Source organism: Meles meles, chromosome 17 (assembly GCF_922984935.1).
Source record: "Meles meles chromosome 17, mMelMel3.1 paternal haplotype, whole genome shotgun sequence".
Classification (NCBI taxonomy): Eukaryota; Metazoa; Chordata; class Mammalia; order Carnivora; family Mustelidae; genus Meles; species Meles meles.
In genome coordinates, this window is record NC_060082.1 from 3,294,211 (window position 1) to 3,314,968 (window position 20,758).

The 20,758-nt window shown below is 42.0% G+C and overlaps 2 protein-coding genes across 3 annotated transcripts in view; both read left to right on the forward strand.

The window, feature by feature from the left end:
- LOC123928052 (T-cell surface glycoprotein CD1a-like) overlaps positions 1-20,375 on the forward strand; it is a 73,022-nt gene extending 52,647 nt beyond the window's left edge. The window contains exon 7 of one of the 2 annotated variants that reach the window (XM_045983105.1): positions 20,273-20,375. In XM_045983105.1, coding sequence (XP_045839061.1) covers positions 20,273-20,286 — 14 coding nt within the window. In that variant the 3' untranslated portion in view covers positions 20,287-20,375. The remainder of the gene's footprint in view (positions 1-20,272) is intronic. The other variant, XM_045983108.1, reaches the window with a different exon arrangement.
- Positions 16,296-20,344, forward strand: LOC123928057 (T-cell surface glycoprotein CD1a-like). Its single transcript, XM_045983112.1, has 7 exons — positions 16,296-16,420; positions 16,960-17,226; positions 17,910-18,188; positions 18,369-18,647; positions 19,000-19,090; positions 19,238-19,305; positions 20,273-20,344. Exons 1-6 carry the CDS (start codon positions 16,360-16,362, stop codon positions 19,248-19,250), a joined length of 990 nt encoding a protein of 329 aa, XP_045839068.1. The 5' UTR covers positions 16,296-16,359; the 3' UTR covers positions 19,251-19,305; positions 20,273-20,344.
- Positions 20,376-20,758: the final 383 nt, after the last annotated feature.

Here is a 20,758-nt window from a genome sequence, read left to right on the forward strand (position 1 = left end):
AAGAGGGACAAACAGCTACTGGACCATGAGGGGAGAATTCGAAAGATAAGTGACACCATAAGACGAAACAACATTAGAATAATTGGGATTCCAGAAGAAGAAGAAACAGAGAGGGGAGCAGAAGGTCTATTGGAGAGAATCATTGGAGAGAATTTCCCTAATATGGCAAAGGGAACAAGCAACAAAATCCAGGAGATACAGAGAACCCCCCTCAAAGTCAACAAGAATAGGTCCACACCCCGTCACCTCATAGTAAAATTTACAAGTCTTAGTGACAAAGAGAAAATCCTGAGAGCAGCCCGAGAAAAGAAGTCTGTAACATACAATGGTAAAAATATTAGATTGGCGGCAGACTTATCCACAGAGACCTGGCAGGCCAGAAAGAGCTGGCATGATATATTCAGAGCACTCAACGAGAAAAACATGCAGCCAAGAATACTCTATCCAGCTAGGCTATCATTGAAAATAGAAGGAGAGATAAAAAGCTTCCAGGACAAACAAAAACTGAAAGAATTTGTAAACACCAAAGCAGCTCTACAGGAAATATTGAAAGGGGTCCTCTAAGCCAAGAGAGAGCCTAAAAGTAGTAGATCAGAAAGGTACAGAGACAATATACAGTAACAGTCACCTTACAGGCTAATAATGGCACTAAATTCATATCTCTCAATAGTTACCCTGAATGTTAATGGGCTAAATGCCCCAATCAAAAGACACAGGGTATCAGAATGGATAAAAAAACAAAACCCATCAGTATGTTGCCTACAAGAAACTCATTTTAGATGCGAAGACACCTCCAGATTTAAAGTGAGGGGGTGGAAAACAATTTACCATGCTAATGGGCATCAGAAGAAAGCTGGGGTGGCAATCCTTATATCAGATCAATTAGATTTTAAGCCAAAGACTATAATAAGAGATGAGGAAGGACACTATATCCTACTCAAAGGGTCTGTCCAACAAGAAGATCTAACCATTTTAAATATCTATGCCCCTAACGTGGGAGCAGCCAACTATATCAACCAATTAATAACAAAATCAAAGAAACACATCAATAATAATACAATAATAGTAGGGGACTTGAACACTCCCCTCACTGAAATGGACAGATCATCCAAGCAAAAGATCAACAAGGAAATAAAGGCCTTAAATGACACACTGGACCAGATGGACATCACAGATATATTCAGAACATTTCATCCCAAAGCAACAGAATACACATTCTTCTCTAGTCCACATGGAACCTTCTCCAGAATAGATCACATCCTGGGTCACAAATAAGGTCTCAACCGGTATCAAAAGATTAGGATTATTCCCTGCATATTTTCAGACCACAATGCTCTGAAGCTAGAACTCAATCACAAGAGGAAAGCTGGAAAGAACCCAAATACATGGAGACGAAACGGCATCCTTCTAAAGAATGAATGGGTTAACCAGGAAATTAAAGAAGAATTGAAAAAATTCATGGAAACAAATGATAATGAAAACACAACAGTTCAAAATCTGTGGGACACAGCAAAGGCAGTCCTGAGAGGAAAATATATAGCGGTACAAGCCTTTCTCAAGAAACAAGAAAGGTCTCAAGTACACAACCTAACCCTACACGTAAAGGAGCTGGAGAAAGAACAAGAAAGAAACCCTAAACCCAGCAGGAGAAGAGAAATCATAAAGATCAGAGCAGAAAGCAATGAAATAGAAACCAAAAAAACAATAGAAAAAATCAATGAAACTAGGAGCTGGTTCTTTGAAAGAATCAATAAGATTGATAAACCCCTGGCCAGACTCATCCAAAAGAAAAGAGAAAGGACCCAAATCAATAAAATCATGAATGAAAGAGGAGAGATCACAACTAACACCAAAGAAATACAGACAATTATAAGAACATACTATGAGCAACTCTACGCCAACAAATTGGACAATCTGGAAGAAATGGATGCATTCCTAGAGACATATAAACTACCACAACTGAACCAGGAAGAAATAGAAAACCTGAACAGGCCCATAACCAGTAAGGAGATTGAAACAGTCATCAAAAATCTCCAAACAAACAAAAGCCCAGGGCCAGACGGCTTCCCAGGGGAATTCTACCAAACATTTCAAGAAGAACTCATTCCTATTCTCCTGAAACTGTTCCAAAAAATAGAAATGGAAGGAAAACTTCCAAACTCATTCTATGAGGCCAGCATCACCTTGATCCCAAAACCAGACAAGGATCCCACCAAAAAAGAGAACTACAGACCAATATCCTTGATGAACACAGACGCAAAAATTCTCGCCAAAATACTAGCCAATAGGATTCAACAGTACATTAAAAGGATTATTCACCACGATCAAGTGGGATTTATTCCAGGGCTGCAGGGTTGGTTCAACATCCGCAAATCAATCAATGTGATAGAACACATTAATAAAAGAAAGAACAAGAACCATATGATACTCTCCATAGATGCTGAAAAAGCATTTGACAAAGTACAGCATCCCTTCCTGATCAAAACTCTTCAAAGTGTGGGGATAGAGGGCACATACCTCAATATTATCAAAGCCATCTATGAAAAACCCACCGCAAATATCATTCTCAAGGAGAAAAACTGAAAGCTTTTCCGTTAAGGTCAGGAACACGGCAGGGATGCCCATTATCACCACTGCTATTCAACATAGTATTAGAAGTCCTAGCCTCAGCAATCAGACAACAAAAAGAAATTAAAGGCATCCAAATCAGTAAAGAAGAAGTCAAACTATCACTCTTCGCAGATGATATGATACTATATGTGGAAAACCCAAAAGACTCCACTCCAAAACTGCTAGAACTTGTACAGGAATTCAGTAAAGTGTCAGGATATAAAATCAATGCACAGAAATCAGTTGCATTTCTGTACACCAACAACAAGACTGAAGAAAGAGAAATTAAGGAGTCAATCCCATTTACAATTGTACCCAAAACTATAAGATACCTAGGAATAAACCTAACCAAAGAGACTAAGAATCTATACACAGAAAATTATAAAGTACTCATGAAAGAAATTGAGGAAGACACAAAAAAATGGAAAAATGTTCCATGCTCCTGGATTGGAAGAATAAATGTTGTGAAAATGTCTATGCTACCTAAAGCAATCTACACATTTAATGCAATCCCTATCAAAATACCATCCATTTTTTTCAAAGAAATGGAACAAATAATCCTAAAATATATATGGAACCAGAAAAGACCTTGAATAGCCAAAGGAATATTGAAGAACAAAGCCAAAGTTGGTGGCATCACAATTCCGGACTTCAAGCTCTATTACAAAGCTGTCATCATCAAGACAGCATGGTACTGGCACAAAAACAGACTCATAGATCAGTGGAACAGAATAGAGAGCCCAGAAATCGACCCTCAACTCTATGGTCAACTAATCTTCGACAAAGCAGGAAAGAATGTCCAATGGAAAAAAGACAGCCTCTTCAATAAATGGTGCTGGGAAAATTGGACAGCCACATGCAGAAAAATGAAATTGGACCACTTCCTTACACCACACACGAAAATAGACTCCAAATGGATGAAGGACCTCAATGTGAGAAAGGAATCCATCCAAATCCTTGAGGAGAATGCAGGCAGCAACCTCTTCGACCTCAGCCGTAGCAACATCTTCCTAGGAACAACGGCAAAGGCAAGGGAAGCAAGGGCAAAAATGAACTATTGGGATTTCATCAAGATCAAAAGCTTTTGCACAGCAAAGGAAACAGTTCACAAAACCAAAAGACAACTGACAGAATGGGAGAAGATATTTGCAAACGACATATCAGATAAAGGGCTAGTATCCAAACTCTATAAGGAACTTAGCAAACTCAACACCCAAAGAACAAACAATCCAATCAAGAAATGGGCAGAGGACATGAACAGACACTTCTGCAAAGAAGACATCCAGATGGCCAACAGACACATGAAAAAGTGCTCCACGTCACTCGGCATCAGGGAAATACAAATCAAAACCACAATGAGATATCACCTCACACCAGTCAGAATGGCTAAAATTAACAAGTCAGGAAATGACAGATGCTGGCAAGGATGCGGAGAAAGGGGAACCCTCCTCCACTGTTGGTGGGAATGCAAGCTGGTGCAACCACTCTGGAAAACAGCATGGAGGTTCCTCAAAATGTTGAAAATAGAACTACCCTATGACCCAGCAATTGCACTACTGGGTATTTACCCTAAAGATACAAACATAGTGATCCGAAGGGGCACGTGTACCCGAATGTTTATAGCAGCAATGTCTACAATAGCCAGACTATGGAAAGAACCTAGATGTCCATCAACAGATGAATGGATCAAGAAGATGTGGTATATATACACAATGGAATACTATGCAGCCATCAAAAGAAATGAAATCTTGCCATTTGCGACGACGTGGATGGAACTAGAGCGTATCATGCTTAGTGAAATAAGTCAATCGGAGAAAGACAACTATCATATGATCTCCCTGATATGAGGACATGGAGAAGCAACATGGGGGGGTAGGGGGATAGGAGAAGAATAAATGAAACAAGATGGGATTGGGAGGGAGACAAACCATAAATGACTCTTAATCTCACAAAACAAACTGGGGGTTGCTGGGGGGAGGTGGGATTGGGAGAGGGGGAGCGGGCTATGGACATTGGGGAGGGGAGGCGAACCATAAGAGACTATGGACTCTGAAAAACAACCTGAGGGTTTTGAAGGGTCAGGGGTGGGAGGTTGGGGCAACCTGAGGGTTTTGAAGGGTCAAGGGTGGGAGGTTGGGGGAACAGGTGGTGGGTAATGGGGAGGGCACATTTTGCATGGAGCACTGGGTGTTGTGCAAAAAGAATGAATACTGTTATGCTGAAAAAATAAATAAAATGGAAAAAAAAAGTCCTCTCTCTGGAGAATTGCGCCTCCAATCCTAGTTCTCTCTGTGTTAAAAAGAAAAGAAAAGAAAAGAATAATGGACTTGTTGATAGTCTTAGGTCCTGTATCATTCTATGTGAGCCATTGGACTTTTTACAGCCAACATGGAGGTATTTCAAAGAAACCTGCAGAGGTGCAAAAGTCCTATCCCTAAGAATTCTTGTATGAATGGCTGTAGTCTCTGTCTGGCTTCCGAACATAAGGGGGGTACCGGCATTTTCTGGGGAAGAGATGAGGATCTCGAAGTTGTACACTTACAGGAGTTGCTGATAGAAAGCACTCTGAAACGGAGGTATCCCATCCCTGAGGGGCACCTGTTGAAAAACAGAGACCCTGCTCTTTGAAGGGGCAGGCAGCTCAGAAAACAAAAATGCCAGCAGGGGTGGTCAGTCTCAGGAAGGGAAAGATTAGTTTGTACCTTTGTCCTCTTATCCCTTCCCAGAAATGGAATGGGATAATTGAGTAAAACAGGAAAGTAGTGGGTGAATGTATTGTTGCCCACCCAACAACTTAAAGAAGAAGTGAAATGTCCCCTCTGGGAGCCCATCTATAACAGTGAGGAGGGTCTAGACTTAAATGGGACTCTTGAGTATTTTATAAAGGTGGAAAAGTGACTCCCGTATCTATTAGGTATTCAATTTGTTTCCTGCCATACTCAGGGTTGCTCAAGGCTCTAACATAGTGATGAAGAACATGGGAACCTATACAGCCTCTGGAGCCCTCAGTCAAAGGAGAGATCATCCTTCCCTGCTCTGTTGGGCTTCTCATAATTGAGGTACAGAGCTAAAGGCAGCAGCAGGGTGTCTAAAGTGGCCTTGGTGTGAGTCTGTTAATTACTTGGGATGGCCTGGGCTTGAGTTTTGCATTATGGGATGACCCTTCTGCTTGTGGGAAGAAATTATTCCAATTTCCAGTGCCCTGGTTGTTTCCCCACCAGACAAGGCCCTGATGGAGGACATGTTTGACACTCCTAGGCCAGATGCCCTGATTGACAACAAAGGAAGCAGGCTTGGGGTGTTCCTGGGACATAGGGAGTCTTAGTGGCTTATAGCTTTAAAGGCTTTTGTCCCTGGGTGGACCCAGAGAAGGACGGGTTCCATACATTGAGTTTGCCCCTTGTCTCTCTCTTCCATTTCAACCCTCCATGTTACCTTCAGTTATTGAAGACCTTGTCTTTAATAGCGCGGGGTCATAGGTCTGAGGTCCCTGTTGAGCTTCTGAAGCTTTTGTCTGATGTCAGAGGAGACCTGGCTGATAAAATGCATCGCTATAATGCCATGCCCTTTTGGCCTTCAGGATGTAGGTTGGTGTATTTTCTCAGACCTTTGCTAAGCAAGAATGAAATTACATGGGATTTTCATTTTGGCCTTGGGTTATTTCTTCAAGTATTACATAATTTACAGGTTTTATGATTGCTTTTTACATACCCTCAATTAGGCAAGTTATCCTTTAGTCCTGATTAATTCTGCCAGGGTCTCCTCCCTGATAATTCCAGCTAGGGTAGGCATTTGGGACCACCTATACTCAAACTAGAGCTCAGTCATGAATCTGGGTGTGGGTATCACCAGCCCACCTCTGAGTCAAAGACCAGATTTTTTTTTCCTCATGGATGCAGCACATGGTAAAGGTGATATGAATGACCTGCCAGGTGAGATCAAAAAACAGTTGTGAGGATTTTGAATTCCTTAGTGAAGTGGGAAGGATCTTGGTTAAAGGAGCCAAGCTTTGTTTCTCTCTGAGACATACTGAATATCAGAAAAGGAACAGGGACCCTAATAGTCCTGGCATCCACTTCTGCAACCTCATGGAGGGGTATGACATTTTATGGAGAAAAAGAAGTCAGGCTCTTGGGCTCATAGTGAGTTCATCCTTGGTATTGGATGAGGCGATTGTGACTTGGAAGGGACGTGGCATTGTGGTGGTAACAACAAGGGCCCCTATGGTGTGAAGAGGACACAGGGAGCTTCTGGGGTCCTCTGAAGAGGACGTGGTAAGGTGATGGGGTAGAAATGAAAAAGGGTCATCTAGAATGTCCACAAGGTCAGATGGGCCTCGAAACTGAGCAAGACACATTCTACAGTTGTTGCAGATGTCAGGGTTTTAGAATAATGCCATCATGATTGGCACATATGAGACCTTGTATCATTTGGAGGAGTTCTGGCAGAAGTGTCAAGCTTGAAAATAGTTTTATAAGATAGAGTTCCATGGAGTGGCCTTTTCTCTTGATCTGGGAGTTTGTACTGAGCCCAGGGAAGATGCTGCTGCAGGAAACCCCTAATATTATCTTTTCCACTAGATAACACCCATATCAGTGTAAATAATGCAGAAGACAACTCAAAGAGTGGCAAAACTAACACCTCACAACTAAATGTAGAGAAGAGGCTGCATTGAGCCAGGTAGGAATGGTGGAGATGCAGGAGGGAGCTAAAAAAATGAGGAAGGGAGGCAGTGGAGACAGGTAAGGCATAGGCGGATTCACATCAAGGAGCCCACAGGGAGAAGACAAATTCCCATAATATTTAATTATGAAAATCAGAGAGGCTTAATTTCTGAGGTCCCTATGACCTGTGGGGATTAATACATGGGACATAAAAAAATCAGCAGTCTCAGCTCTAGGATAGCTGGGAGCTCAAGAGGAAACTGAAACCTCCCGCTTTCCAGGGGTGCACAACAAAGAGCCAACAGAGTAACCACATAAATGCTGTGGTTTGAAATAGGCCTGGGGTTTAACCAGAGAGAGAATTATTTACTAATGTCAGAGCATGCCCCAGAGGGACAGAGATTGTTGGGGACCCCTCCAGGAATAAAGAAGCAGGCAGGTGACATTTCCCTCCTCCTCTTCTGAGTGTGAGCACACAGACAACTGTGAAAACCTGTGTTGAGCCAACACTCATTAGCTCACTTGCTATCAGCACACCAGAAACTCATGTTCCCCTGCAGGAACACACCCTCCAGTCAGGTTAATGCTCCAGGTGCTCTCCTATAGCAGACCTGTATAAATCTCATCAACACCACACATCCTGCCCAGTGCCCTCTGTGGATCCAACCCCTCCAAACCAGATTGCATCTCACTGGCTACAGACCCTTTCAAAAACACACCTGTGCAATTCTTACTAAGATTGTGTCTCCAGTACAAGTTCTCTTTGTCAGATGTCTCCTCTCCAATATGCTTTTGGTAAGAGTATATTCAAAACAGTACCACAATCCTGGCAATGCACATGCAGTCCTGACATGGGCCACACAACTCCAACATGAGTCCTGTGCTGGGGAGAAAGAAAGGTAGCTACTACAGAACATGGTGACTGAGACCTCAGAACCTCTTCTTCATAAGGCCACTTCTCTCAAGACGGGAGACACACCTAACATTCCTAACACACAGAAACAGACATAGAGAGTTAGACAAAATGAGGAGACAGAGGAATATGTCTCAAGTGAAAGAGAACAGGACAAAAATCACAGCAAGAGTACTAAATGAAAAGGAGAATAGTAATATGCCAGATAGAGAATTTAAAGGAACAGTCATAAAGATACTCACCAGACTTGAGAAAGGAGTAGAGGACCTCAGTGAGACCCTCAACAAAGAGAAAGAAAAAATAAAGAAACACCAACCAGTGATGAATAACTCAATAAATGAAATAAAAAATACACTGATGGAATGAATAGTAGAATAGAGGAATCTGAAGAACAGAACAGTGACTTGGAAGACAGGGCAATAGAAAGTGGTCAAGCTGAATACAAAATGAATAGACTTAGGAAAGCCAGTGATGCCATAAAGCATAAGAATATTTCCTTCAGGGGAAGAAGAGATAGAAATTATTGAAGAAATAATAGCTGAAAGCTTCCCAAATTTGGTAAGGGTAAGAGAAGTCAAGAATCAGGAGACACAGAGAAGCCCCAATAAAAAATCAACTCAAGGAGGTCCACACCATAATACATATTAGTTAAAATGGCAAAAAGTATTGATAAAGGAGAATTTTAATACCAGCAAGAGAAAAGAAGACAGTTACATAAAGGGAAACTCAAAAAGCCACCAGTTGATTTTTCAGGAGAATCTTTGCAGGCCAGAAGAAAATGACATGATGTATTTGATGTACCAAAAGGAAAAAAAAATACAAAAAACAAAAAATAAAACAGTAACCAAAAAGACTCTATCCAGCAAGGTTATCGTTTAGAATAGAAGAGCTTAACAGTTTCCCACGTAAGCAAATATTAAAGGAATTCATGAGCACTAACACAACACTACAAGAAATGTTAAGGGGACTCTGAATGAAAAGCAAAGACCAAAAGAAAAGGAAGCACAAAAGCAATAAAAATAAAGATATCCATAAACATCAGTCAAGGGACTCACAAAATAAAAGGATATAAATTATGACTTAATATATCAAAAGTGTAGGTGAGGGGTGTGAGAGGAATAAAAGATGTGTTCAGACTTAAGTGACCTTAACTTAATATTGACTGCTATATACAAAAGCTATTCTGTACAAACTGGATGATAACCAAAAATCAAAAATTTGTAACAGATATGCAAAATGTGAAGAGAAAGAATCCAAGTCCTTGCTAAAGAAAGCCAACTGTCCATTGGAGAAAAGAGCAAGAGGAGAAAGGAACAGATACACCTAAAAAACAATTAACAGGGCACCTGGGTGGCTCAGTGGGTTAAGGCCTCTGCCTTCGGCTCGGGTCATGATCCCAAGGTCCTGGAATCGAGCCCCACATCGGGCTCTCTGCTCCGTGGGGAGCCTGCTTCCTCCTCTCTCTCTGCCTGCTTCTCTGCCTAGTTGTGATTTTTCTCTGTCAAATGAATAAAATATTTTAAAAAAACAATTAACAAACTGGCAATAAGTACATACCAATCAATAATCCCATTGAATATAAATGATTAGATGATTAATCAAAAGACAGGGTGATGGGATGGAAAAAAAATCAAGACCCATTTCTATGCTGCCTGCAAGACACTCATCTTAGAGCTAAAGACACATGCAGATTAACGTGAAGTAGTGGAGAAACATTTCTCAAGCAAATGAATGTGAAATGAAAACCAAGGTGGTCATACTTGTACTGGACAAGATCTGTTAACAGAAAGGCTATAACAAGAGGCAAAGAAGGACACCACATAACAATAAGGGGGACAAACAAACAAGAAGATATAATAATTGTAAATACTTATGCACCCCAAATGGGAGCACCCAAATACATAAATCAGCTAGTAACAAACATAGAGGGCATAATCAGTAGTAATGCAGTGATAATCGGAGACTTTAACACTCTGCTTACATCAATGAATAGATCATCCAAGCAGAAAATTAACAAGGAAACAGTGACCTCGAATGCCATACTGAACCAGATAGATCAAATGATATATTTGGGACATTCCATCTTAAAATAGCAGAGTACACATTCTGATATGTCTATACACTAGTGAAGCAGCATAAAGAGAAATTAGGAAAACCATCCCATTTCACTTGCACCAAAATAATGCAATACCTAGGAATACACTTAACCAAAGAGGTGAAAGACTTGTTCTCTGAAAACTGTAAAATATTGATTAAAAAAATAAGGGTGACACAAGGAAATGGAAAAATATTCCATGCTCATGGTTTAGAAGAATGAATGTCATTAACATGTTCCTAGTACCCGAAGCGATCTACAGATTTAAGAGAATGCTTATCACAATACCAACAACATTTTTCATACTACTAGAGCAAACAATCCTAAAATTTGTATGGAACCACAAAATACTTTGAATGGCAAAGGAATCTTGAAAAAGAAAAACAAAGCTGGATGTATCACAGTTCCAGATTTCAATTTATACTACAAAGCTGCAGTAGTCAAAATAGTACAGAAATGGCACAAAAATAGACACAGGGATCAATGGAACAGAGCAGAGAGCCCAGAAATAAACACATGATTTTATGGTCAATTAAACTTTGACAAAGGAGGGAAGAATATGCAATGGGAAATAGAAAGTCTCTTCAACAAATGATGTTGGGAAAATGGGACGGCACATGCAAAATACAGAAACTGGATGGCTTTCTTACACCATACACAAAAATAAACTCAAAGTGGATTAAGAACCTAAATGTGAGACCTAAAATCATAAAAATCCTAGAAGAGAGCACAGATAATAAAGACTCTGACACTGGTCACAACAGCATTTTTTCTAGATATATCTCCAGAGGCAAAGGAAACAAAAGTGGAAATAAACTTAGGACACACTGCATCAAAAACTAATGATGTATTTTATGGTGACTAACATAACACAATTAAAAAAAAGGACTACATCAAAATAAAATGCTTCTGTGGAGGAGTTAGGATGGTGGAGGAATAGAGGACCCTAATTCATGTGGTCCCTGGAATTCAGCTAGTTGTAGAATCATTCTGAACACCTGCAAAATCAATAGGAGATCTGAGGAAAGGACCGCTGCAATTCTACAAATAGGAAAGTGACCACTTTTTGCAAGGTAAGAGGTGCAGAGAAATGAATCCGGGTTAATAGGTCAGAATGTAAACTGCAGAGGGGAGGGAGCCTGCTTAAGGTGGCTACCTAGAAAGTATTAAAAGCAGAGGAGCACAAAATCAGAACTCTTAGAAGTGTACTGCACTGGGGATGTCCCTGGTTTAAAGGTGCCCAGGTGCTGAAGAGGGGTGGAATCTGAGGTGGGGCAGTGTGGTCTCAGGAGCCCTTAGGTCACAAAAAGGACAGGGATGTTTTGATGTGACAGAGTTCCTGAGCATCTGAGGCTGGCTGAAAACGGCAAGTCTAGGCATTGGGTTTTGCTGGGCATTGCCATAAACTGTAAACCCCTGCTTGGTCGAGTGACTGCTCTCCAGACAGAGGCCCACCGAAAGGCAGAAACATGGCAAAAAAGCCTCCCTCCCCGGAAGGAAAGGCACAGATCCAGGCCAAAGGAATCTGTAGTGTTTGGAGACTGGAAACTGGATCATGGGCCTGAGGTAAAAATGCTTGGTCAAAAGCTGGGTTAGTACACAGATCCAACAGATACCAGGGAGACAAGTGACTGATGGCTCTTCTTGGAGGGCTCACTGAAGAGCTGGGAGGGTGCTGAACTTCCAGCTGCTGGGCTAGGGATTGGGGCATTGTCATTTTCATCTCCCCCACTGAAAGAAGGTCCTGAAATCCTTCTGTGAACAAAATGGCACCACAAAGTGCAATCTAGAGCCAAGTGCACTGAGCCTGGCTCCCTGCAAGGGGGGACAATTCCACCAGGCGAAGACACCTGAGAATCAGTGCAACAGGCCCCTCTCCCAGAAGACCAGCAGGAACAACTCACTAGGACCAAGTTTACCAATCTTAGAGAACTGCAAAACTCTGGGTCTTGGGGAAAACAGCATCCATGGTTTTATAAATCATTCTTTAGTCTTTTATTTTTACTTTTTTCAACTATTTTCTTATTTTTATCCTTTCTTTTTAAACTTTTTAAATTTTTATTTTACTTATACTATACATATATATATGTATACTATGCATATACTATATATATTTTTACATATGATATACATGTTTATATATAAACATATACATAAACATATATAAACAATATATATTTTTATATATAAACATCTCTATAGAAATATATATATGTTTATTCCCATTTTATTTTATTTTACTTTTGTATATATATAAGTTTTTCTTTCTTTCTTATTTTGGGATCTAGTTGCTTTTTTTTTTAAGATTTTATTTATCTATTTGACAGACAGAGATCACAAGTAGGCAGAGAAACAGTCAGAGAGAGAGAGAGGAGGAAGCAGGCTCCCTGCCAAGCAGAGAGCCAGATGCGGGACTCGATCCCAGGACCCTGAGATCATGACCTGAGCCAAAGGCAGAGGCATAACCCACTGAGCCACCCAGGCGCCCGGGATCTAGTTGCTTTAACAAACAGACCAAAATACACCCAAGGTTAATTTATTGTTTTGTTCTGTTTTACTGCTTGTTTGATTTTTTCTTTTTTCCTCCCCTTTTTTTTCTCCCCCCCCCTTTTTTTTCATTACGTTATGTTAGTCACCACACAGTACATCATCAGTGTTGGTGTCGTGTTCCATGATTCACTGTCTGCATGTAGCACCCACTGCTTCATGCAATCCGTGCCCTCCTGAACACCCACCCCCCAGCTCACCCATCCCTTCACTCCCCTCCCCTCTAAAACCCTCAGTTTCTTTCTTATTTTGTTTTGTTTATATTTTGTGGTGGTGTTGTTGCTATTTTTGTCTTTTCTTTCCCTTTCATCTATTTTGTTCTGGACATAATGACAAGACAGAGAATCTCACCCCGAAAGAAAGAGCGAGAGGCAGTATACATGGCCAGGGATTTAATCAATATGGATATAAGTAAGATGCCAGAACTAGAATTTAAAACAATATTTATACGATAAGAGTGAGGCTTGAAAAAAAGTATAGAATATAGTAGAGAATCCCTTGTAGAAATAAAAGAACTAAAATATCATCAGGCTAAAATTTAAAAATGCTATTACTGAGAAGCAGTAGAACACAGAGGCAAAGGAAACAAAAGCAAAAATAAACTATTGGGACTTCATCAAGATAAAAAGCTTTTGCACAGCAATGGAAACAGGAAAACCAGAAGACAATCTACAGAATGGGAGAAGATATTTGTAAATGTCATCTTAGATAAAGAGCTAGTATCCAAGATCTATAAAGAACTTATCAAACTCAAGACCCAAAAACCAAATAATTCAGACAAGAAACAGACATAATATATGAATAGATATTTCTCCAATGAAGACATACAATTGGCCAATAGACACATGAGAAAACGCTCAACATCACTCACCACCAGGCAAATACAAATCAAAACCACAATGAGACACCATCTCACACCAGTGAGAATGGCTAAAATTAACAAGTCAGGAAACAACAGATGTTGGCAAGGATGCGGAGAAAGGGGAACTCTCTTATGTTCTTGGTGGGAATGCAAATTGGTACAGCCACACTGGGAGACAATATGGTGGTTCCACAAGACATTAAAAATAGAGTTACCCTGACACCCAGTCATTGCACCACCAGGTATTTAACCGAAGGATGCAAACACAGTGATTGGGAGGGACACGTGCACCCCAGTGTTTATGGCAACAATGTTCACAATAGCCAAAATATGGAAAAAGCCAAGATGTCCATCAACAGATGACTGGATAAAGGAGAATATATATATTCTTTTAATGTGTGTGTGTGTATATATATATATATATACATATATATATATATTTACACATATATACATCTATTTATGTATATATGTATATATATTTGTGTGTATAGTTATACATATATACATTTATTTATGTGTGTATATAATATATATTATGTATTATATATTATATTATATATAATATATTATTATATATAATAATTTAATCGAATTAAGAAATGGGTACACATGAGTAGACATTTCTCTAAAGAAGACATTCAGATGGCCAATAGACACAGGAAAAAATGCTCAGCATCTCTCATCATCAGGGAAATGCATATCCAAACCACAATGAGACATCATCTCACACCTGTCCTATTGGCTAAATTCAAAAACACACAAGAAATAAGTGTTGTAGAGGACGTGAAGTAAAAAGATCTCTTGTGCACTTGATGGGAATGCAAATTGGTGCGGCCATGGTGGGAAACAGTATGGAGGTGCTTCCAAAAATGAAAAACGGATTTACCATATGATCCAGTAATGGATCCAGTAAGATCCAGGAATTCCACTATTTACCCGAAGACTGTGAAAACACTAAAATGAAAAGCCACATGCACCCCAGTATTTACCGCAACATTATTTACAGTAGTCATTGTACGGAGGCAGCCCAAGTGTCCATAGGTAGAGGAATACAGGAAAAATAAGGTGTGGTATGTACCCATAATAAAATATTACTTGGCCATAAAAGGTACCAAAATCTTCCCATTTGCAGCAACGTGGGTGGAGCCAGAGTATGATGGTAAGTGAAATAATCACTCAGAGAAAGACAAATGCCATATGATTGCTTCATGTGTGGAATTTAAGAAACAAACAAAATGAACAGAGAAAAAAGTGCCAAAGGAAAAAACAGCCTCTTCTCTATAGAGAACACAGTACTGGTTCCCGGGGGGAGATGGATGGGACGTGGGGGAAATAGGGGAAGGGGATTAAGATTACACCTATCTTGATGAGCACTGAGTGATAAAATTGTTGAATCCTTATACTACTCCCTGAAACTAATATAATACTGTATGTTAACTGTACAGGAACTTAAAATAAACCAACCAAAGAAAAAGTAACGCAGCACACTAAATTGTATAGCTCTTGGTTTAAATGTTTCCCTTCCCAGGTAGACTAAAAGCTCCTTGTGTAAAATGATTGCAGTGAACACTGTATTTTCATGAGTGTAACACAGTGCTTGCATCCAGGCAGGTGCTAAGTGACTGTTAGGTGAGTGGATATATGTTAAGGCAAGTCAGAAGGAGAGGCTTTTCTTCAGATGTTTCAATGTCCTGTGGTCTCTGTGATGACTACTGGTTCCTCCCTATTAACCATGGCAGACTGCTCATTGCTGAAACTGTTACACAAGCAATCAAGGGGGGAATCTGGACAAGCAAATAGAGCAGCTGATAAAAAGAATCCCATTGGATCGAAATGGAACTTGAGGCCACGTCAAATTCCCCAAACTTGCTTAATCCGTAACCTAACTAGATTTCTCACCTCCCTCAGAAATGTTCACCTGTCAGCAAGTAATCTCTAGTGGGCACCAGGGAGGAATTCTGTCACATGGGCCCTCTCCATCTCCCAAGGACAGGAGGTCATCTGCATGATAACACCCCCTGCTTTCCCAATTAAGGGAAGGTGACCTTCCCTGAAACACCCCTGTCTCTTCTTTTTAACTTCCTTTCTATAAAGTTTACCCATTTGCATCACTCAGATGCAAATGGGTAGAGCTTCCCTCTACTGGCCACTGAATGAAGCCAATTAGATCTTCAAATTTACCTGCTTGATTTTGTTTTTTTAACACAAGGAGTGATAAGTCAGAGATGTGAATGAGCTGGGGTGAGGTGTCACGTGGGCCGGAGAGAAAGAGTGACAGCAGGGTCCAGGGCTGGGTACTGGGAGCCCTGTGTTATCAGGGATTATTGTCTGGATGAGAAGGAAAGGCACGAGAGGTGGGATCACTATGCTATGCCACACAGGACTGGTTCTGTAGCAACTGAATAAGGGGAGGGGCAGCAGGATGGAAGCTGGTGACAGGGAGAAGCTGGAAGCCAGAGAGGAGGGTCAGACCAGGAGGGGAACTGAGAGTCTGAGTAGGTGTGCAGGGTTGAGGGAGGAGCACATTAGCATTGTTGCAGAGACTCAGGGAAGGCTTGGGTGTGGAGAGGAAGTCAGAAGAGAAGGGCTGTGTGTGGGGTAGGTTTGTTAGAAAAGAGGTCAAAGACTAACTTAGTAAGAGAAAGAAAGAACATCTGCAAGTACAATGCTGTTCCTGAAACTTGTGTTGCTGGTGGTTCTCCTCCCAGATGGTGACAGTGAAGATGGTGAGAACTCTGGCCCTGCCCTGTGGGTGCACATGTATGCATCTGTGTGTGTCTGCCAGTCTTTGTGTGTGTGATGTGTATACATGTACTTATATGCATTTGAATATGTGTATGTCTGTGTAACTATGAATGAGTATGTGTGTGTGTATTGATGCCTATGTATGTCTGTGTGTGTGCATGTGTGTTTGTATGTCTGTTTGTATATGTGTTTATGTGTGAGCACCTATGTACATCTCTGTGCATGGTTTTGTGTGTATATGTGTCTCTCTGTGTGTGCATTCATGATGTGGGTTCCCCAGCTTATACCTGGGGAGAGAGAGTGTCAACCTGGTCCCTTCCTGAGAATCCCTGACTCCAGGGACTTGTGCTCTTCTAAAGGATGGGGATGAAGCTTGGGGCACTGGGGCAGCACATGTCTCCTAAGACAACTACGGCCTCCCTGTTGTCCAGATTTAGGTTCCCCTCCCTGGCAACCTTCTCCATTCTCTCTTCTTCCCAATGCCTTCCTCTTCCAAAGTCAACCTTTTCCTTTTCCACAGACTTCTGGGATCCTATCTCTTTCCGAATTATCCTGACCACATCCTTTTACAACCATTCCTGGACCCAAAATCAAGGATCAGCTTGGCTGGATGAGATACAGACTCATGCCTGGGACAGCAAGACTGGTGCTTTCATTTTCCCACAACCTTGGTCCAAGGGCAACTTTAGCAAGAAGGAGCTGACGGAAGTAGAAAAGTTATTCTACACATACTCCATTAGAGCTCCTTCAGCGTATCATAACCACGTCAGGCAATGGCAGCTTGAATGTGAGTTCAATTCACTTAGGGGTGGGATGGATATGTCAGGTATGTGTGCATTTCCTTGAATTCCTTCTGCTTCCAGGAAGGAGCTTCCAGTGGATTCTGAGCCTCATGTCTCTCCATCATATATCCGAATAACACACATCTAGGCAGGGGGCAGAAGACAGACCACAGTTCTTGAGAGACTTCATGTCTTTTGCCACTAGCTCTTCCTCTCGTTAACTGCAGACTGCTCTCCTACTTCTGAGTAATATCTGTGGCCACCCCTTTCCCTAGTCTCCTACAAGGCACCTTCTTCTCCCTCACTCTGTGAATGAGTCCTTGAACTGTAATTTTCTCCCCCTTCAAACCTATGCTCAAATGCTGTCTATGTTTTTCCTGTGCCCCACTGCACTCCCTTCACCCTAGATTTCTTTCACTCCACCTCTCCCACTGAACGTTTCCCTATTCTCTGCCCACACCATTCATATCTCTCCTCCAACATTTGTTGCTTCCTCAATCATTCACCTCTTCCTCTGTCTGCATTGACCACCACTTCCCCTCTGTGTGAGTGTCCCCTCAAACCAATCTTGGCTCCAATCCTTCCAATCCCCTGAACTTCTCCCTCTGTTTCCCCCATCCTTGGCTTCCATTCATCTCATTTCCTTTATCACTCCCCTTTACTGTAACTCATAGTCTCTCTTCCCCAGATCCCTTCCAGGTTCAGCTGGTGTTAGGCTGTGATTTCCACTTTGGAGAAGCATCAGTAGGCTTCATGCGGATTGCTTATCAAGGATCAGATCTCATGAGTTTCCAGAACACGTCATGGTGGCCATCTCCAAAGGGAGGAAGTAGGGCTCAGCAGGTCTGCAGAGTATTCAATCAGTACCATGTTTTCAATGAAATACTACACACCCTCCTCAGTGATTCCTGCCCCCGGTTCCTGTTGGGTCTTCTTGATGCAGGGAAGACATATCTCCGGCGACAAGGTCAGTCCTGGTCCCTCCCTCCATGAATTCTCTACTCTTCACTTATAAATGTGTACCATTTCTTCAAATTCAGGGTGAGAACAAGCCAAGAGGGAGAAGGGATGATGTTGATGAGTCTAGAGGTAGAAAGATATATCTATCTAAAGTGATGTGAAGTGATTATCTGTTCTGTCTCTGCAGTGAGACCAGAGGCCTGGCTGTCCACTGGCCCCAGTCCAGCTCCTGGTCGTCTCCTGCTGGTGTGTCACGTCTCTGGCTTCTACCCAAAGCCTGTGTGGGTGATGTGGATGCGGGGTGAGCAGGAGCAACAGGGCACCCAGCGAGGTGATGTCCTGCCCCATGCTGATGGGACATGGTATCTTCAGATGTCCTTGGATGTGAAAGCCAGGGAAGCAGCTGGCCTATTGTGCCGGGTGAGACACAGCAGTCTGGGAGGCCAGGACATCGTCCTCTATTGGGGTGAGAAAGAGTTGGAACCCACCTGGGAAAGGGGGCTGGTATTCTCTAACAGAGCAGGAGAACCAGATGAAAAATAAGGAATTCTAGGGACTCCAGACCACAAAGGACCAAAAAGTAATCCAATAATACCAAATCAGTAATCCAGTAAGTGGAAGAGCTGAGCGTGAAGGTCCTACAGATCTGGGAGGATGCAGAGAGTTGGGTGAAGGGTGCATCTCTGAGGAGAAATAGGAGAAGAGAGAAGAGGAATGGGGGTTGGTGAGATTGAATGTGACAGGAGCACAAGACCAGGGAACTGCTGTTCAACCCAGGGTGGATGGGAAGTGACACTCCTTGTGCGCCAAACCCACAGAGCAGCCCCACTCCATGGGCTTGGTCTTCCTGGTGGTGATGGTGCCCCTGGTGCTTCTGGCAGGTCTGACGTTGTGGCTCTGGAAGCGCTGGTAAGTCTCTGGAGCCACCTTCCTGCTCTTTCCTACGTGTCTCCCCACCTTTCAGTCTGTCCTCAGCCCTCCTGCTTCTGCTGGCCTTACTCCCTACAGTTTTCACCTCCCCCTGCTGCAGAATGTCTCTTCCTCTGTTGCTCCCAGGAAAACACACTGAAGACATCCGTGCACTGGCTTCCCTTTGGAGTGAGATCCCAGCAGCCCAGGCTCCAGTACTTACCTAAACCCAGCTCAGCGGTGATGTGCTTGCAACTCTCTGTGTGCAACTTTGACTTTCCGTTGTGCTTAATGATCATTTGTCAATATAAGCTCAGTGTAATTTAGTGGAATTTGTTGTTCTGACTTGTTTCTGGAACTTACATCTCAATATTTATATCTGAGAAATGAAGTCCCAGTACAGGCTGGGGTCATCAGGCATCAGAAATCACTTCCTCCTGATAACCTTCCCTGATTCCGAGGCAGAAGCAGTGTACTGTTGAGAATGTTCACCATTTTTCCTGAACTTTTGTAAATCTATGTTTCATTCCCCACACCTCCTTACCTCCAGTTAGGGCCCTCTTCCCCTCTAATTGTCAGAATTTGTAAGATCAAAGTCAGTGTCTTATTAATATATATATATATATCTTTGACAAGGAGTCTCACCTGCATGAAATATGTGCTCAATAAAAATCTGTGTTGAGTTTATGCCACATTTATAAGTTTTCTTTTGCTTCCTAACAAGAGCCAGAGAGGCTCTTAGTCCTTGGAGTTAATAATAATCCTAGGATTTGAACCTTCTGAAAGGAAATTTGGGCCTTTCGAGGGGAGATCTTATAGATCTCCCAGAATGGAAGCTCTGAAGCACCAGGATGGTATTTGTGTCAGAGGTGTTGTCATCCGGGCTGCAGATAAGTAAATCATCAGCATATTGAAGGGCTGATGCTCTTCTTATTAAAAATCTTGTCACCTGGCCAAGGGAATTCACAATCCTCTGGATCTTTTCTGATGTTTCTGAGCCCCCAAGGAGAAATGGTTTTACCTGGGACCATTCCAGTTATTTAGCTGCAGAGACCTGTTGCAGTGGACCTGTTGCCTGATCCTTGTGGTTGAAGGCAGGGGAATGAGATGTTCTCTCCTGTCCTGGATGATAATATCAGGGTATAAACCCCGAGACAAGTGAAATTCATGTTTTATCACCAGAGAAGCAAGCCTGAAGATGAAACCTGCATGGAAGGAGGCAGAGAAATTGTATACATGAAATTTGCCAGGAGGATACATCTGAAGGGTTCTCACCACAAGAAAGTTGAAGAAAAGAGCAGAAAAAGAAACAAGAGATTCAGGAGGGAGGAGTAAACATGGTGGAGTAGGAGGAACCCAAGTTCACTGGCCCCTTCAAAAGAGTGAGATAAATATCACATCTTTCTGGATACCCAAGAAATCTACCCGAGGACTGGCAGATCTGCGGACTGGCACAGCTAGAGGTGGAGGTGAGGCCACATCACGGAAGGTAGGAGGTACAGAGATCTGACTTGGGGGAGAAATGGATCATGGATGTTGAGGAGGGGAAGGAGCCCTGGTCACAGACAGGAGGGGTGGGGAAGAAAGGAGTGTGGAAAGGATGACACAAGGGAAACTCTCCTCCAAAGTCGATCATTGGGAAAATGAGAAGGGCTCATTTCTGAGTTT